The sequence below is a fragment of the Serinus canaria genome, chromosome 1A (genome assembly GCF_022539315.1).
Source record: "Serinus canaria isolate serCan28SL12 chromosome 1A, serCan2020, whole genome shotgun sequence".
Taxonomy (NCBI): Eukaryota; Metazoa; Chordata; class Aves; order Passeriformes; family Fringillidae; genus Serinus; species Serinus canaria.
In genome coordinates, this window is record NC_066314.1 from 61,594,255 (window position 1) to 61,614,376 (window position 20,122).

Below are 20,122 nucleotides of genomic sequence, written 5' to 3' on the forward strand. Positions count from 1 at the left end.
GCTGTTTTGTCATTTTAAAGTTAAAATATTCCTTTTCCCAAGAGTATTAGCTGAGGAAAATCTCATATTTTTTAAAGCAGTTAAGTAGCCAGGAGATCAATAATATGTATAAAATGTGTAATAAATGTTGACTTCTGTGCCTTTACTCCACAATACCTTGTCATACTTGACACAGTGTCCTTGCATAGACTGAATACACATAATTTCTGTTGGGTTTGTGAGAGGGTTTGTGTTTGTGAAGGTTTGTACTGCCCCATTAAAAAAATAATGGTTGCTATTTAAAAATGATTAAACCTCTATCTCCTGATTATGACTTTTGTAAAATACCTTCACAAAAGAAAATCCATTAAGAAAATAGGTACTGTGCTGCAGGAAATCTCAGCAAACAGAACTGCACAATGAAAGTTGTGTCTTGGGGTAATCAAAGCTGCTGCTGCTAGCTCCTGCTCTTTCAGGTTTCACTAATTGAAGTCCATTGACTTAAATCCATTGTTTGTATTAAGAAAGGGGGAGGGGAGGAAAAAGAAAAACCCCAACCCCAGAGCCTTTATTTTTCCTTTTTTCCAGTATTGTCCCTGTCAACATGCCACAGTTTCATCTGTAACAAGGGATGCATGAATCTTTTCAGTCTGGATTTTGTTTCCTTTATTTTTTTATATTTGTTTAATTTGCTGACTGGCAGCTCTAAAAAATCACTTAATCAGCATATCTGGCCCAAATACTAGGCTTGACTTGAACATACTGACAGTGTCTTGGCTCATGGACAACTGAGACTGGTTTGAATTTTTGTTCTGTGATCTGTATAGGTAGAGGTGATGGAAGAAGAAAATAATCTGAAAATCTGTCTCTTTCCTTTCCCAACAGTGCCACAGAAGTCAAGCCCTAAATGCTTCTTTTGATCTCATTTGTAGCCTTATGTAGCTTTGGAGGGAAGAGGAGCAGCTCTCTCATTCCACTGCCCAATTTTGCAGGCGTGTGTTTGAGTCCCTTGGTCCTTTTGCCCTCTCTGCAGCACCAGGGTATTGCATTTACTTTTGTGACCTGAGGAGCTGCCAAGCAATGTCATCGCATTGGCAGTTCTGTCTGACCAACACAGAAAGATTCTCTCTGAATCCGGGGGAGTCATCTGAACTAGTTACTGTGGCAAGTCCTGTCGTGACAAGATCTAAAACTAACTTACTACCTTATCTTTTTCCAGGTACTCCACATCTGCATTCTCCAAGCTAAGCAGAGTAGGGATCCGACATCCTCCACCTCTTCCCTTCGTTGGCAACCTGCTCTTTTTCCGTGAGGTAGGATACGTTTTTCTTTGTATCAATCAAAGTGATGGGAAGAATGGATAGGAGGCAGGAGGAACTGAAGGGAATCCTACAGTTCACAGGCACCACCTCTTCAGGTGTGTCCCTCTGGAAAGAACAAGCAAAACTCTGCTTTTTGCATGAATAGGTAGAAGCTGCTGTCTGTAAGCAGCTCTAATTCCAGGGTAAAGTAAACTTGAGGGAAAGAAAATGTGTAAGCTCCTGCAGTTAATTACTTGAGCTTTTCCAGGAAAGTTCATGCCCTCAGTGAAACAAACTTAGTTACGTGAACAGAGCAGATTATGTTAACTAGCCCCAACTGGTTTGTTCTGAGTGGTTTTGGCTCCTACAACCTTTCTGTTTGTTTGCACTTTTGCCGATTGTACACATTTATTTTAAAGCCTTTAATGTTGCTTGCTCCCAAGCAGTAACTGGAATTAGGTACTGCCGAATGTTGTTGCTCTGTGCTGCAAATATTAAGGCCATGAGGAAGAGGAAGTGGTGGCGTTCTGCTTCCAGATTTTATTCCCTTATTTTTCTCACCCATCCTCTTTCAATAGACTGCTAATGCTGTGTTTTGTTCCATTTTGGTGGTATTGCTGAGGGTCCAAGATACCTTAATAATGAGGAGCTGCCATTTCTCTGGCTGGATCTTACAGTAAAATCTCTGCAGTGTGCCTCTGTTGCAGCCCCACAACTTTTCAGGAAATCTGGGCCAGCTCCAGCTGCTGCCTAATTTTCCCTGTTAAGTGCATGGTCATCGATATCCATGCTGAGATTTAAATTATTAATGAGAATATATTGCCTCTTACCTTGATCTTCATGGCGATTGTTCTGTCAATACCTGACTCATTATTAGGTAAAACCCTTTTAAATACCAGTTTTACATGTACATCTGATTTCATTTAGAAAATAGCATAAAAGGTAGACTTAATCCACTCTAGATTAATTTGAACTGGAATTGGCAGGGTGACTTTAACTTACAAGGGATTCTGGTGGTATGGGATGCTGACCTGTTCACCTTCACTCTTTGGGTTTCAGTTCAGCTGGGTCACTCATTCTGTAGCTCCTTAGTGGTGAAATCCAGATGTCATTAGTTACCTGCTGACACTTCCTGTTAGGTAAAGGTGCTAGAGACTGAGTTATTTTGGTATGTTTTAGATAGGCATGCCCTGTACCATCATAGAAGTGTAAAGGTTTTGAGAAATTACCCAAAGTGATCATATGATCTCTTAGGGAAATTTCTTTACTAGTATAGCATTCATTAAGTTAACTTTTTTGCATTAGCCTGATTTAAGTTAGCCTTGATTTTACTACCTTTTAGGAAGAAAAATAAATTATAGGTAGCTGAGTAATTGTACCTTGGGATACCAAGAAATAAGTGTTTTGAAATGGAGCCGAGTGGTGCAAAGCCACAAACAGTGCCAGGCTGCATGTCCAGCAGTGTGGCATTTCACCACCCACCTTCTCTACCATGCTACCACTGCCAGTAGGAATGGGAAGGGAGGAGCCCAGGCTCTTGGTAATCCTTCTTCCTCCTCTTGTGTATTTTGCCATTTTTAATGGATCTGTTCCAGGGGCTGCTTTCCTAGAACAGTGCCCATAGCAATGAGCCAGAAATGGGAGCCCTGCTTTTATACTGCAGATTTTTTCTATGAGAGCATTCTCAGGGACACAAGTGGCCTCACTGCAGCCAGTAGAGGACATTGTCCACTTTCTCTTTCCCCCAGGTGAGAACCAGGGCTTGCCCATCTCCTTAATGGAAATAGGGATGGTTTTAAGGGCTTGGCTGTGAGGGACACTGCTGTGCCTGAGTAGCAGCTTGTTGGGGTTGGGTTTACTTTATATACTTTTTTTAAAATAGGAAATAAGAGTGTTGATTTTTTTCTATTGCTCCATATAATATTAAGAAGTTTTTGCCCTTCCATATTTATGCAACCATTCTCTTTCCACCAAAATAGCTGTTTGGAGAGACTCCCTTTTAAACAAGGCTGGCTCTTTCTTAGTATTGCTAATCTTGTGCAGGAAAAACACATGAGCCACACTCCCATTAAATCATCAAACTAGTGCTTTTCAACCATGAACACTTATTTCAAAGGAATTAATGAATGGTGACTAAGAGGAATGAATTGATATGTGCCGTATGGGAATCTGCATATGTGTAATTCATACATTTCCAGTGTTGAATTTGGTCTGCAAATTAACACAGGTTGAAGAGCCCTGAACACAAGTGAGATCTGGAAGATAAAAGGAAATCAAGAAGCTTCAACATATGCAGCCTTGCAGTCCAAAAAGCATCATCATCTTATGGATTCAGGCTTTTCTCCTAGAATGTTTGCTAGAAATGCAAGGAAAAGAAATAAAGCAGGAGAGGAAGTCCCTTTGACATAATAGAGTAAATCTATGACCTGGGAATTTAATAAAAAACATTAAATGTCAAAAAATCGCACCAAGATTGTGTAAGCAGTATTTTACAATTTGTAATGGTTATAAATTCAAGGATTTGCTTGTCTTCCCCCTTACTTGGGTGTAAATCACTTCTACTGAAATAAATGGAGTTTCCTGTTTTGCTGCACTGTGCATATAACCGGAGCTTCAGGCCTCATCCTTTTTTTGCAATTCTTCTTCTTTAAATGTGCCTGAAGACAAAGAAACAGTGCAAGCAGTATTTTACCAGTAGTGCTGGGTTGTGGGGTATTTAATGAACTTTCAAAGGTGTTCTAAACAAGATTTTTTTATTTGTTTTTAATGATTATTTCAGAGATTTCTTGAACAGTGTATTTTTTTAGAGTAAAACAGTTGTAGCTGTTAATGTAGTGTCTCAGAGAGGAAGAGGAAGTGTGGAAAGTAAAGGGGCTAAGGAAAATGCAACAGGAAAGACCTATCTCCATCACAGAAAGAGAGAGTTTAAGAGCTGGCTTGTGGAAAACAAAGTTATTTTACTGTAAGTCACCCTTCTCTCTCAAGTAAAATAAAGGGAGATAGTCACACTCTGAAACTAAAACATATCCAAGTTAATCAGCTTATCTCAACAATGGGAAGATAGGAAATTATTGCAGTTCTGCAGCTGGGAAATTATCTGAGTCCAAGATATTAGATTAAAAATTTTTTCATTGCATGAGAACAATTTGTGGTGGGTAAGTCTGATGTAATAGTAAATATGATTAGGCTGCTTGAAAAAAAGCAGCATGTTCAATTTTTTCCAATAACTGAGCAGACTTGCAGCCGACAGGCTGCTGTTTTGCTACAAATTCCTGACTGTTTGCTCACCTCTCCATGTGCTGCATTTTTCCTATGAGTCTGGAAAAACATGAGGGTTGTTTGTGATAGCTGTGTAGTGGTATACACAGGGGTATACACAGCATGGACTTTCACATGTGGATCTCTATGGGCTTTATAGCAGCAGGTTGCAGAAAAACTAAACCAAACTCTTTTATTAATTCCCAGGCTAATGATTTTATTATGTGAAAAATGCTCTGAAAACTGAGAAGCCACATATCTGCATCACCCTTTCTCTGTGGCAAACACTTGACCTGTTGCTATGGCTGTGCTGTGTTTTTCTCCCCCTTTCCATTCCTTCCCTAAAATGACAGCTATGCTGTTTTAAATGTCATTGGCTCTGACATTTGCACGGCCCTGGTCGCCTGGTACTGTACCTGTGTGCTCTGTTCCCTACTCAGCCTCCTGGAGAGCCACACTGTGCTGCAGCAGCTTTGGGGCTGCCCCTGATGTTTTGGGGTGGTGGTGGGTGTGTGGGTTGCTGCCTTGTTTTGGTCCTTGCTAGGTGGGATACACAGCTGGGTGCAGCTGAGTGATGTGCTTTGGGTCCTTACAGTGGCATGATCATGTGTTGCTTTCTTCCTATTACTCCTAGCAAGCTCCAGTGATGCTTTTGACTGTGTGCTTGCATCCCTGCCTTGCATGTTAATGAAAGACATCCCTCTCTTTAGCCCCTCTCAGCTTGAACAGGATACCCTTTGTTTACTCTGTTTATTCCAGTCTGGCCTACTTGTAGATCCTGGGCTACCCCGGAGCGGCCCATTTCTGCTGAATGGAAGTGGGGGCTGTGTGGGTGCTTTGTCTTGCTTTCAGTTTGGGATCTGGCTGGGCAGTGTGGTCTTATGGCTGATGGGTGGGAGTGGAAATTGGGGGAGTGCAGGGAGGAAGCAGCGACCAAACATTTTTTTTTTTCCCCTTCACTATGCAACTGCCAAAAGCATCCTTCAAGTTGGATGTATAGGAAAATAAAAGGCAGAGTCATTGCAGGAATGAAATTACCCCGTGTTTAATTTTTTAGCCTAGAAAGCACTGTGTGGGTGCTTAGAGAGAGAGGCTGCAGTGTTTACTGCTCTGGAATTTAATGACACAGCATTCAAACCTAAAGAAGGTTGGAGAGAGGCAAACGGTGAGGGGAGCAAAAAGGGGGAAAGGGAGGAAAAGAAGCTCCCAGGCTCTGAACCTGGATTGAATTACAAGAATAATATGACTTGTATTGACAGTGAAAGCCTGCATATGGTTTTGTGTTTCTTTGTGCAGATAAACAACAGAGGAATGAGATAGGGAGTATGTGTTCTGCAACTTGATAGCTATTTGTGTGGATCCAGAAAAGTTGGGTTGGTTGATGATGCCACAGCCATCTCCCCCAGATGCCTGTGTGCACATGCTGTGGGCTGCTGATTGCCAGAACAGACCTCTTGGGATGATCCAGGTCTTCTCTTACATCCAGGGAATGCCACCACCATAGACTGGGAGGCATGAACATGTATGTGGTGCAGAACAAAACCTAGCCATTTTACTGTCTGCAACGTGACAGAAAACCTGGGGTTAGATGTGGGTTTAGGTGTAGATTTCTACATCTATAAAGCCAGTCTTTCTCCCCTTTAAAGATGTGTATTTTCCTGGTTTCATCTGATAGTTTGTGTTCCCTTTGATCAGATGTTTGTATTGTCAGATAACCTGACAAAGTTGGTGCAGTGTCTCTTTGTGGGAACCTAAAGCAGGAAATCAAGACATCGAGACAATTGGCTATCTCCCACTTGACTAAATGCTGTTTGCAGCTTTCAGAGGGGCTGGACCACAGTTTCTGAGATGAGCATCAGGTAGAGCTGTGCTGTAGCTCACCCCAGCTTGTCCCTGCACTGGTGGGGGTCTCAGCAGGGTGAGCCTGTGTCTGGGGAGCAGTGTGTACACCTCAGAGACCCTTCTGTAGAGACACTGTGTCCTTGGCTTCTTTGCACTTGCAGTGTTTCCCACACTGTTTGCTATGAGTGTGACATCTACTTTAAATAGCAGTTATGGATGCTGAGACAGTATTAGGGTGCACAAAGCAACTGGTAGGTTTCATGTGATAGAAAAAGGGGATGAATCATCACTGCCTTACTTAGTGAATAATGGTGACCCATGCAATGAAGCTGGCAGTGGTCATGACAGATGCCTTTGCTCTTCTGGACTATACCATTCTTCCTTTGAGAGAAGAAGCAATTCCTTTTTGTATTACAAGGAATGGTGTGCTAATGGTGTGGCTTTTTCCTAGAGCAGCTCTAACATTCATTTATGTGCAGGACTGTGAATGCTTCCCATAGATCTCAGCAGCTGCCCCTAGAAGATGTGGACTTCCTTGATGAGTATCATCCTGGTTTTGGTATCCCTTAACCAACCTATGCTTTGGTTGTTCTTTTTGACACACTTCATGCTTGCCTTTTTAAATGCTGCAAGGGGGGAAGAGGCAATGGTTGAGGCAACTGGTGTAGCTCTTAAGTGGAAAGGGGATGATGTTCTGTGGCAGCACAGCGAGTGACAAGAGCCTCCCTGATCTTGCTCCTGGCTTTCTTCAGACTCTGTGTTTGGGCAAATCTGACTGGGGCAAAGCTTTCTTATTTTCTGGGCAAGCAAATATTTCTTTTGCTTCACCTCAAGCCTCTTTTATCCACCTGAAATATGATAAAGATGATGTTGTGGAGTAGATAGGTCTGCTTTTTGATCAGGTTACGGTGAAACATTTTGGACAACTTCTCCAGGGCCTGTTTTACTTGGGGAAGCTGATATCACTGCTGTCTTGAATGGACTGCGATGCTCCAAGGCCAGAGGGAATTTATATGGTTTTTTTTTCAATATTCACAGAGCAAGTGAGGCTGTGAATTAATGCCAGGCCTTAGTTCTGGCCTACAAAGGAAGGTATCTGAGTGAGGTGGTCCCCCAGATAACAGCACTGAAAGGTGCTTCTCTTCTATGCTATACTTTACCTCTGTCCTCTGATGGGTTTTTGGTGGCAGCTGCCAAATGACTACCCAAGATCAGTGAGAGCAGAGGTCAGCATCATTAAAATGACACCTGGATCGTGAGAATGGTCTAGGGAAGTTTGCCATGTGTTGTCTTTTGGGGAGTATATTTGCACGTTCATCATCACCATTTGCACATTCCAGAGGGTTGCACATAACCCTCTGGAATTTGCTATGCAGCCTGCTCTTCAAGCAGGGTGTGCTACTAAATTAAAGCCAGCTCTGGCCTGACATGCAGCAGCAGTGAACCCAAACAGCTGAGCTACACAGTGTTTGGGCTGAGAGAATGGGATAATGTGCAGTTTCAAGGGTAGCAGCATACAGGTAGAGCCAGTGTAGTCACAAACTGGACTTTACCTTGAGCTCCAGAAGAAGTAGGGATCTTCATCTTGAGAAGCAGCAAAGGAGGGGATGTCTGAACAGGAGGATTCCAATAGCTGTTGTAGTAAACTCAATGGGCTTTTACACGTGAATGTGAAAAAGCAGGACTATTTCTTGAGTGTCACTGTCTTCTCTTCAGTTTTGCCTGTAGATTGCACTGGCCTGGAAGGAGAGGGGTTGGAATAGATAAAATCTTGAAATTAGGAAAGAAAGCAACAGCGTCAGGGATACAATGAATAAAAGCAACTCTGTTATTTTACATTGTTATTTTGAATTGTAATTTGCTCACATTACCTGTGAATTTGGAGTTTGGAGCCATCCTGTGTTGTTCACCTTCTTATCATCACATATGGAGAACCCCACATCCAGAAATCCAGTTCCTCTATGTCAGCAAGACCAGTATGTATAATAATGGGCAGGTATCAGTTGTAATGCTAAAATTACAGCAGGCTCAGATTGGGTATTGTGAACAGTTGTTATCCATGAGCCAACAAATTTAGCAGAGTCTTAACTTCATTAGCAGTGTCTAAATGCATTAGCCATATGCTCCTCAGCATATGGGTAAATACATAACAATTTATTTTCATTAGGGTTTTCTTACAAGTGCTACTAACCCAAGCTCCACTAGAAATGTTTACAGCATGGCATGTCTTTTCAGATAAGAAGCTGGATTTCTGTACAGCAAGTCATCCTGAAAGGTTGACAAGCAAGATGCTTCCCTGTCCTTTCTGGGAATAGGCAGGTACAGCTGCTGTGGGTCTGATCTGCTGCATCTAGCTAGGCTTGATTTCTGCAAGGTTTTGTATTAAAATGAATAATAGGAGACTTTGGAGAACTGCTTGTTCAAACACTTGCTGGTAAATGCCTGGTATTCATTGTGTGCCTGCCTTCTGGTTGCCTGTGATGCGCATTGGATGGCATCACCACCTGGTAGCTTTATAGGACTCATGACCTTCTGGGTTCTTCCCAATTTCCCCCTTCCCAGGCAGGATGTAGAGTTGAAATATTACTTTTCCTAGGAGGTACTGATTGTGAAATGAGGTCATACTTGTGGCCTGTAGTCAAATGGATGTGGTGATGGAAAGGCAGGGTGAGTTTGTAGGGTAGGCACTGTGCAGGGCTGTGAGGGCTTCAGTAGCAAAGTGGCACAGGTGTAAGTTGGCTGTTGTGTGCTCAGTGTTCTCCTGATTTCTCAGAAATTATTGGAAAGCTGTTTTTTTGAGAGCTTTTTGTTTTGAATTTTAATTTTTTTGGATAAGCATTACTGCAGCTTGATCCAGAATCACAAGTTGCCTAGAAAGACACTGAAGAGTAAGAAAGGACTCATCTTATTGAAGAGGTAGAAAGTTCAAAAGTTAATCTGTTCCTCCACAGTCTCAGAGGCCTTGGCACATGTCTAAATTTAGATGGTAATGTGAAACGAGAATCAACTAGAGTCAGAATCTAATCAGGTTTTTTTGAGACTTGACTGGGTTTTTATTGTGGCTGGGTGGTTTTTTGGTTGGTTGGTTTTTAGAAAAGAAAAATCAACAGAAAGCCTAAACAAACCTGTGTGATTTAAAAAGAAATGTGTTTCTAATTGCTGTATTTTCTTTCTGTCTTTGTCATCATACAATGCTGATGAATGGATGAGTGAATTGAATTATAGTCTTGGGTTGTCCTTGGACTTTCTAACTCTTCATTCTGTTTTTTAACTATTAGCTTTTTTTCCTGCTTAGATTTTGTAATTTTGTAATCTATGAATTTGAGGAGATTTATAATAAGGCAGAGGTAAAAGTAAAGTGTTCTTTGGGCAGTTGCCCTGGGACAGTTTTAAATATTCAGATAACAAAAACAACTCGCTGCTCATTGGTAATTTTTACCTTGCTACAAGAAAATTGAAAATTTTAAGCATGAGATAAAGAAACTAAGCTGTGTGTTTCAAAATATTCTCAACAATGTATTTGCATAATAAAGTATGCAAGAAATAAGCATTAAGATAATTGCAAAACAGTCTTTGCTATTTGCCAAGTTTCCATAGGTTTTCTGTATTATATCTGATGGCACTCTTTTGGATTCTTTGAGTCTAGAAAACTTAACTTTCATAGGCAGGATGATGCCTGGTAGGATTAGTGACAGGGTAAAGGAGTGATAAGAAGTCACATGCAATGATGAGTTGAAATATTCTCTGCAAAGTTGAGTGGGACTTTAAACATACTTGTTATTCTTCTGCTGAATGGTGCTCTTCCTGTTCCACTCAAAAGGGAGAATATGGGGATTTTTCAAGGAATTCTGAATGAGTTAGACAAGACATCTGAGTTTTTAGATATTGTGGCTTATTTTTCTTATCTTCTACATAGATAAGAACGGTGAATTCAGCTTACTGTATGGTTCAGAAGGTCATAATACTCCTAGTTATAGGACTTTTTAAGGATTTATTGACTAACAAAACACTGTTAATAAGGGTATTTATGTTTTTGATCTATTCCTTAAATACTTTGTCTTATGGACCCATGCTGCAGTGTAAGTTCTCTTAGTTAATCATGTTATGATACACAAACCTACAGTATTGTGTTCTAAACTTCTTGTTTATCTTTGGAACTACTTTCATTTTTTCTGTCTTAAATTCTAAAATTTCTTAATGTGTTTCTGCTTTAAACTATAAATCCACCTTCTCATTTCTAGTACCTTAGTCTGGAAACCTTTTCTAAGGTTTTAGATCAATCCTGTGTTAAATTCTAAGCTTTGGCTTACAGGCCCAAAGTTCTGAGAATTCTCTGCATTTCGGATTCCAACATCTCCCCCTTCTTTTTGTATTAAGAGTATTCCTTTGATGGTTTTGTTAATTATCTTTTGTATGTATTAGAGTTTATAAGGTATTGTTATAATTATGATGATAATTAATATATATACACCTATTTTTATTTTTTTATTACGGTGTAAGGTTTAATTTATTGAGTAGATAATTTAATTATGTTCTATCATCAATTTTGATTTTAGTTATATTTTCCTTTAATTGTTGTATGTTCTTATGACTGGATTTTGAATGATTAGATAGGTTTATGTAATAGATTCCATTAAAATTTTCACACCTATGTTTATGTACTACTAAAAGAAAACTTGTTTCTCTGTTTTGTAGAGTTTTACGTTTTACAGTTTTGACATCGGTTAATAAACTACTTAATGTAAGAGAAGTATTACTGGTTTGCTTACTTAACTAGTACCCTAATTGATTTAATTGCTTTAGGGTTATTGTTGAGGTAAGTTGGGGTAAAAATACCGATGTTGAAAAGATGTTGAGGGAAGTCTCTTTGGACACTCAGAGAAAGGGAATGGTGAGCCCCAAAGTCTTCCCTGATTTGCCTCTATTTACTTTTATTTCTATATATTGAGAGGTGATAAGCCCCAGATAGGATAAGGGATGTTGTGGCTCTAGAGAGTAGTCTGAGAAGAAGCACAAAGGGGTATGAATAAGAAATCTGTGATTGAGACATGATTTTTGCAGAGACGTGAGCACACCTGCCTTGATCTGTAATACTCTGCAACACATGGTATGTGGTGAAAAGTTTGTGATGAGGCAGAAGGAGGAAGGGTAGCACTGGATTTATCCTTATTTTTGTTCCACTTCTGAAGGCAATCTAGGGCAGAAGCACCTTACAGCCAAGGTGGAGTGGAAAAAGCACTTGATCACAGAGAAGGAAATGGGAGAGCTTTTGGGAAAAAAAGTTGTTGGTGACCTCATACCAGAGGTCTCTATTTTAATAAAGAGTCTCATAAAGTTCATCACAGATAGAATTAGGGACCTTGCAAGTATCTTGTAGTTATATTTGTGTTTATATTTTTCCCTACCTCTTTTTTTTTCCTCTCCAGTGCCCTAGGGAGCCATCTCTAAGACCTCATAAACGTGAGATTTCATTTTCTAATGCTATTTCATTTCCTGGATGGAGGACCTGCCACGAGAAGACCAGACCTCAAATTATAATAGCCCTATAAATAACTCCCTAAGGCAAAGGGAAAAAAGGAAACCTTTGAAAGACAACCACAAATGCAAAAATGGAGGTTTTGGGTTCTCGCAGAACCAGACTAAGCAGTTCTAGTTAGAACATGATTAATTTTTGTGTTTCTCTGTTTATCTCTCTGTATTGTTTACCAACAAAATTATGTCTCAAAAGTCTTCAGAGGTCTTTTGCTTGAGCTGATTTTTCTACAGTGTTTTGATGCCTTTTAGCCAGTCTTCTGATCCTGCTAAAAAATGGAATTTGCAGGTAAAATTGAAAACAATCCGGCAAACTGACTAAAACAAATACAATGATGGATTGAGTAAAAATAGCCTGAAAATGCAACTTTTTCTTCTTTCTGGGTGAAGTCGTTTTAATTCAGCAGATCCAGACAGTCTGCCTGCTTTCTGCTGGAAATCTGTGCGGAATTGGCACATCGACTAGAATAAAAACATTCCCGAGGAATCGGCGTGTTCTGTCAAAACATTTGAACAGCTCCTGTCTCCCAGAGCACAGCATTGCTCTGGAGCCGGCAAGGGAGCTCTGCAACGTGTGGTGCAGGCTTCCCCTCCAGCCTCCCGTCTCAAACCCACCTTTTTGCATAAGCATGGGCCAAGTGTTTCAGGTTCAGTTATATTTAGCTGCAGAGGCAGTAGAGAAGGCAGTTTACAAGAACCTTTTGTGGCATGGTTGGACCTGTGTAAGGCTGTCCTTCCTCTGTTCCTGCTGAGGTTGTGTTGTACATGGATTCCTTTAGGTTGCAAAAAATTCTCCAGTCCAACCATTAACCCAGCAGTGCCAAATCCACCACCAAACCATGTTCTCCAAGTGTCTCATCTACATCTTTCAAATCCCTCCAGGGATGGTGACTCAACTACTTCCCTAGGCAGCATGTTCAGTGTTTGACAGCCCTTTTGGTGCAGAAATTGTTCCTAGTGTGTGAAGGAGAAATTGTGGAGTTAAGGTAGGAGCATCCCAGTATCTTCTTGGATCAATATGGTGTCTGGGGACAGGTAGGCTGGCAAATCTGAGCTCCAGGAGAATTCCTGCTGTGCAGGGATGTGACTTCCCCCCCAACAGATGTCTCAGTGCCATGTCTTTTGCTGCTTCATAACTCTGCTACGTGTGAGGTTACCCTCCAACAGCAAAGTTCAACCTCTGTGTTGTGGAGTAATAATAATAATAATTTTTATGATTTGACCAAATTTTTAAAAAAGTAATCTTTGGCTAGAAAGAGGTACTCAGCAATTATAGGGTTTAACAGAGCAAACAGAGCAAAGTGTGATGAAACTCAACCATTTCAGCTTGACACTGATTACTTTACTTTTGCTAAGTAATATCTTATTCCCCCAGCACTGAGATGAAGGGGGTCTTGCTAGTAGGCTCTGCTCAGTATGAATGAGACTGGTAAAATCTGGCCTGTAGACAATTTACTAGAGATACTGTCTGTCTCTTATTGAGACTAATTGCTAAGGAATGTAATTGTATCATTCCTGTTACCAAAATTGATATTCCCTGCCTGACTCCAGCTAAATGAGTTTTTATTTTTGCAGAATTTCTGGGCTGTTGCGTGCTAAGGCGTTGTGGTGGACAGCCAGCAGTCAGTGTTTAAAACTAATGAGGCTTTTCCTTATACTTGACAGGGAGGTGTGTCTTAAGCAGTACTTTACTGTGCTGATGCACTAACAGATGGTGTCCTTTAAGGCTGAACATGTGACAGTAGCCTCTTTGAATGAGTATCCATGCTAGTTTTAGCACCAGGAGGAAATTAAAGTCTGGGGAAGCCGCTTCCCTTGCCGTGTTCCTTCCGGTAAGGGAGGGAACAGAAAGGTGCCTGACTTCTGCTGCTGAAAGCTCCTCACAGCAATGGAATAACTGCACGGTCACACCCACACAGTGCTGAAACTCTAGGCCCTTTCTGTAACCAGGACAGTCTCTAGTGTGCTTGTCTAAGCCCTGTCCAGCAGAAAGAAAACATTTATAAAGCAGCATGAAAGTAAACAAGGTGGGAAGGCACACGACCCAATGGATGTGGTTGTTTTGTACGCTGTGGCACCTGCCCAGATAGAAATTGGGTGTCATTTAGAATACAAGTTGCATCACTGAGAAATGTGATAGAAGACAGTGACCTGTGCCAGGCAGAGGAGGGAGGGCAGAGGGTGGCTCACAAACCAGCCCTAGACCTGTGTGGATTACTGTCAGCACAGCAGATTTGCAGGGGATGGGCTGGGAATGTGCATTCCTAACTCTATTACTTATCTCCTGGGCCAGAAGGGCCAGATTTGTTGCATTGCATAGGCAACATATTTAATCTGTGAATGATCATTCCTGATGGATCCTCTCCAGACAGTCCAAAAGTTACATTACTGAGCCCCAGCCTATTTTACATAGAAGGACAAGACCACCCAATCCAGTGCCTTTAGGGAAGAGAGAAGGTGGAATTGTTATGATTTCACATTTTATCAAGCATCTGTATGCTCCATGGACAAAATGCTTATATACTGGTGTCTAACCCAAGGCAGCTAAAGCCACGCTTGGTACCCAAAAATGTGACTGTAGGATTTGTCACAGGAGTTAACAGGTGTGGGTACTTCTAAATGTTGCTAAAACTCCTTTTATTCAGTTATGCAAAGTACAGCCTGCTGCACTTAATATTGTCCTTAGCATATACTATGCTGAAAAAATACGGTCACCTTTAGCACTCAGGTTTCTGGATACTGAGGTTTCCCATCCCTGAAAATTTTGGACAGGGCTCTGAGCAACCTGATCCTGTTGAAGGTGTCTCTGCTGATTGAAGGGGGTTGGACTAGAAGGCCTTTAAAGGTCACTTCCAACCCAAGCTATTCTGTGACCAAAAAGAGGAAAAGGCAGTTGATCCTAGTATGGCCATATGGGAGGGGAAAATATGATAAAATCCTTCTCTGAACAATTATAGCAAATATTTGTTAAAAGGCTTTAAGAGGTTTCACAGTGTTGAGCACATCTTTTGACAGGCAAGGTAACAGACTGGAAAAGAGTGTCAGAATTGAAGCTTCTTAATATGTTACTGTCTTGCAAAGATCTGAGACTTGGGTTTGTATGACTCACCACTGTCCTAACATAGGAGTATTCCCTTGATATGCTGAAACCTTATCATCTGGAGAAGGAGACTTGAAAGAAAGGAAGTGTGCTTGCAGTTTTATGGGCAAGGAAACTGAGGGCTGTGGATGTAACAATTTTGCCTCACCACCCATTGAGACCAAGAGCCAAGTGCCCACTGTGTTCCCTGGGCATGGGCACAGGCAGCCAGTCATTCCTGAGCTTGTGCAGGAAGAGGGTGTGACAAGGGCTGTGGACTGCATGGGCACCCAGTGGCCTCTGGCACAGTGCCACAATCAGTGCCACCTTCCCAGAGTCACTGCTGCTGCAGGAAAAGCTTCTCTTACATGTAGGAGGATAATGCCTCAAAACATCCCCACTGGAATAAATAAGTACCTTAAGTTGAGAGTTCAAAACTAACTTGCTATTCTACTACTTTTGTAGTGGGCTTGGTAATTTTCATTTGGTTTAGGAAAAAACAGAAATAAGTGTTAAATTCATGCTTAAAAGATTGCATCTCTTCAGACTGATTTGCTATCCTTTTCCTCATTTTCAACAAGTAAACTTGCTTTTGCAGCAGAGATTTTGACAATAAGTGTCTTGATAGCATAATAGGCACGAGATGGATTGCAATCTATTGCCTCAAGACTTTGCCAATCGTAAACTAAAATCAGTTAATGCATTGAGTTAAATCTTGCTATATTGGGCAATGCGCTAGTAGTATTAAAAATATCAATCCAGAAAATATATTGATTATATTATCTCCATAGCAACAAACAATAATAGGATAATGTTAGCTTAATAATTGTGCTTTGTGAAAACCTTTCAGAATAATTACTGCATTGTGGTCTTTTCACAATGTGGAATGCAATAACGCTTCTTCCTTGACTGCAGTCACCATCAGCACTGCGTCAGGAGATGTTGTTTTTGTGTGCATGCATATGTATTCATGGGTAATTTTGCTCCGGGTGAAACAATTCAGCAGACTATTTTGGGATCCATTTTTAAATGGTCAAGACCACAAATTGGCAATTGTTTTCCATGTGGCTTGTTTTCTCCCACCCCCTTTGACAACTGACTACTGTAAAAAGAGGTCGTTAACATTCCTTTTCCTGCCTCTTTCTTTACAAGGCACAAAGATTTTGGCATGTAATGAAACTGAATGTCCAGCTTCTCTGTTCAGGATTTGTGGGAGAGAGGAACTCTGCTCTAAAGACAGTGCTTCATATCTGTTCCTTTAATTGAATTTAATCTATCATCCTCTAGGAATGACTTGTTCTGCAGGAACTGAGATATTTGCTTGTATTTTAGGGGACCTGGCTCTTCTGTGCATCCTACATTGTTGTATGAATAATAACCTGAGGTTCTTATGAATATATAGAGATACTTTCCTACATGTAAGTAAGGAGGTGTAGGTATAACATTTTTAGCCTGAAATTTTGGCAGGAGAGAGTCAGAGGACTGATATATACACTCTTCATCTGGGTCTTGCTCTTTACTTCCACATCAACCCTGAAATTTATATCTTGAGTTAAAAAGAGGCATTAACACAAATCCATGATGAAGGAGCCAAGTTTTAAGTGTGGCTCTGTGTAAGCTCTGCTCAGCAATAACAAAAACATCTCTATATTACCTACCCTGTGCTCAGCACAAATCCAAAACATAGCCCTATTCTAGCCACTGTGAAGAAAAATCACTTTACCCTAGCCAAAACCAGCACAATTGGTAAAACCTCCCAGTTTTAATCCCTGACGTTAAGGAGCTAAACCATCCTGTGTCTATGAAAGGTCCTTGGGGTCCTGGCAGTAATCTGGAGTCTCTCCTCCTCCTGGTCATGGCAGTATTTCTTGTTGATCAAGAGCTGGGTTTAGCGATCAGCTAGCACTGCTGCAAAATGTTGCTCTGGCAGGAGCTTCCTCATGGCTTTTGTAGGGTGCCCCATGCTGTTCCCAGTGGCATGGTGGGATTGTCCTTTTACTTCCAAGGACATGAATGGGTGTTGTGATGTTTAGTGGTCACTCTTCCGTGCCTTTTTCTGTGGGACAAACATTGATGTCAGATTAAACTTTGAGCACCTCTTCTAACTGCACATAGTTTTATTTTGATTCTTACTTCTGGAGAGACTTAGTCATTCAAACGTCCCATCATTTATCTTCTTACTGTTTACCAAACAGGGGTCCCCTTTTCGTTGAGGATCTTCAGAAGAAAGCCCCTGCTTTGAAAGCACTGCCTAAAATAAGTGACCTTCTTGGACCTGGGAATGTGCAGACCCTCTGCTCTGTACAGGTGTACATAAGAAAAGCAGGAGAGTGAAAGAGTGCTGACAGTTTTCCATCTGAGAAGATGGAAGCATCAGGAGCTTGGTTGTGCTGTTTTCCTCTCCAGTCCCTCCAGGTGGTTGCTTTATGGGGAGGATGTGATGGAAAGGTTGTTTTATATCCCTGGCAGTGGTTACTTTCTGCCAGTGGCCCAGTCTCTTAGGGATGTGGCTAATTCACAGGGATATGGAGGAGGAGTTGTTGCCCTCGATTCTGTGCCTTATGCCAAAGCATCTAGGCCTGCATAAGTGTTGTACTGAATGAGGGTGCCAGTCACCTTTCTCCTTGCCTGTGTGCAGATGAATTCAGTTATGAAAGGACAGCTAAATTCATTGGTTCCTCTGGAAAATATCTGGTATTTGCAGGTGTGCAGCATCATTCGTTAAAAAAAGAAGCAAGCCCAGATGGCTTGACAAGGAGTTTTTTGGGTTTTTTTTTTCTGGTGCTGCTGCAGAATCCAGCCCTGAGTGATGATCTAGAAACAGAAATGAATGGCTGACAGGAGCCAATTGAATCTCCACCTCCAAACCTGAATTCTTCTGTCTATGAAATTGTCTCAGTTTAAACTCTGACTGTGCTTGATGCATCCTGCACTAGCCAGTGATTTTACTGATTACTAGAGCTCCCAAATTCTTATTCCACTGCAGCCTCCTGTTTAGTGTCCTTGTCTTTGTCCTCTTTCCAGCCCACACAGGGATTGGCTTGTGTGTTTCTGTTTGCCTCTTCCTAATCCCTTTCCAGTGAGGCCTGATGTGGCTTTCTCGTGATTCTGGTTTTTGTGCTCAGATCCTACAAGCTATCACATGGGTGGCTTGGGTTTTAAACAGTGTTTGACTTCAAGACAGAACATCAAGAATAACTTACCTTATGAAAACAAGGAAATTTTGATGGAACAGTTATTTTAAAATAGGTGAAGAGTCAGCTGCCTGCTGTGATGTGGCTATCAGGGCTACAGTTGGTTGTATTCCCAAGGGGATAAAAGTATTCTGCATCATCCCTGTCCATAGTGCTTTGGGGTAGGTCTGTCCTACCTGGTGGATGTTGCTCTGGGAGCAGGATGAAGTGCTGGGAGTGTTTGTTCCCCTGGTTGGGCTGAAGATGTTGCTCTGCAGACACATTCCCCCTCCTGCCCTGCTGAATGTATGGGCTCACCTCGAGCCTTGTGTGTGTCAAGCTGACAAGTCTGTCCTTAACCTTGTGGCTTTTTCAGAGGTGCCATGTGATAGGTGGGAGCAAAAGGGACCTGTCATGCCTATGCCTGGCCTGGCCATGCTGCAGATAGCAGAATGCTCTGCTCTCCATCAGAGGCCACTACAATCTATGGGGATGTTTTTCTTTCCGTGCTTGAGAGCTGCATCCATACAAGGTGGGAATTAGGCAAGAGGAAGCTGAGCTTGTCTGGCCATGTTAAAATACAGAAATAGTCCTGGTATCTTTCAGTAATGCATTAAGTGGCATGATTAATGTCTGTCACATGTAGTGATCTTTCCAGGTCTCTTCCCTCGATGCAGGACTCTGCTTGCTGTCTAGTGCTTTGGTTTGGACACTGTTCTGTGTCTTAGCATCATCACAATAAAAAATCAAAATTTCAGACCTGAATTTGTGATTTTCTTAAGTTCTTTCACTTGTGATTATCTTAAGTGTATGTTTCATAGTTTTCAACTTGGTGGTCACAGAAAATTAGGTGGCATGGACTTTATAAACATTTCATAAACAATGGCAGAGAACCCTAGCACTATATGGGGGGAAGGTCTCTGAGGAGGCCAAGATATTGCTCACTGAATGAGTAATCTTGTGTCCCATAGATGAGGTTTTCTTGAAATAGTGAATAGTGCCCACTTAGGCACTAGTGCGGAGTATGAGATGGCCCAGAGTTTGCATCAAAAAAGAAAGCCTAATCATTGTTATCCTCATTCTGTAGGTGAAGGTGCAAGATTTGCACATGGATGTGTAATTTTTCCAATGCTTATTTCATAGTCTGTTTGCACTCTGGCACCCAAGACAGACTTTTTCACAATGGGTTTGGTTAATGTGTTTTATTCTTTAAAATGACTTCATGGTCTGAAGGAATCTGTTGTTGATAGGTCTGAGAAGGAAGGGGACACTCTTCTGAAGTGGAAAAAGCTCCTTGGAGGTAGGAGTCCCTGCCTCCCCTTCTCGGGAAAGAAGTCAACTCTCATTTCTCTGAGTGCCACTTTGCTGCCCTCAGAAACTGTGTTGTGGGTTGCTGTGTTGTCAGAATACTCCCCAAATCTTTGTTTTCCTTAGACTTAGCTACCATGTCTGTATGTCCTACAAGAAGTTGTTTTCATTTCTTCAAATTATGTTTGAAGATGACTGTTTTACTTCTCTTAAGGAAGGCCAGCAAAGAAAATGAATAAAATTCATTCACTGTTAGTGAGATGTGCCGAAGGCTTATGCTAATCCATTTGAGACATTGAGCTCACAGTGAAAATCCACATTACAGTGGTCCTCTATTGTACAGTGAACTCCCTCCTATAGAGAGCACTGTAATTCTCTGCTTTCCTGTTGTAATTTGAGGATGCAGTAATATTAAGGCAGCAAAGGTGGTTAGTGATCCAGTGGAATTACATGTAAGTAGAGATTGTGCAGGAGAGAATTGCACCCGGTTTGGAAGGAAGACAACTTAGACATTTAGTGGAAATTACATACTTTAGTAAAAAAAGAAATAAATCCATTGTTCCTTTCTAATTTTTTTCTTCTAGTTTCTTGACTTTTTATAAATATATGTTTATCAAAGGATCAGAAACTGCAGTGAGTCTGTAAGACCT

At 41.2% G+C, this 20,122-nt stretch overlaps 1 protein-coding gene across 4 annotated transcripts in view; it reads left to right on the plus strand.

Annotated features, from left to right (window-relative positions):
- The window catches only part of TBXAS1 (thromboxane A synthase 1), a 239,627-nt gene that overhangs the window by 63,274 nt on the left and 156,231 nt on the right, over positions 1-20,122 (plus strand). For all 4 annotated transcript variants that reach the window (XM_030238652.2, XM_050970055.1, XM_009094179.4 and 1 more), the window contains exon 3: positions 1,199-1,292. In XM_030238652.2, coding sequence (XP_030094512.2) covers positions 1,199-1,292 — 94 coding nt within the window. The remainder of the gene's footprint in view (positions 1-1,198; positions 1,293-20,122) is intronic.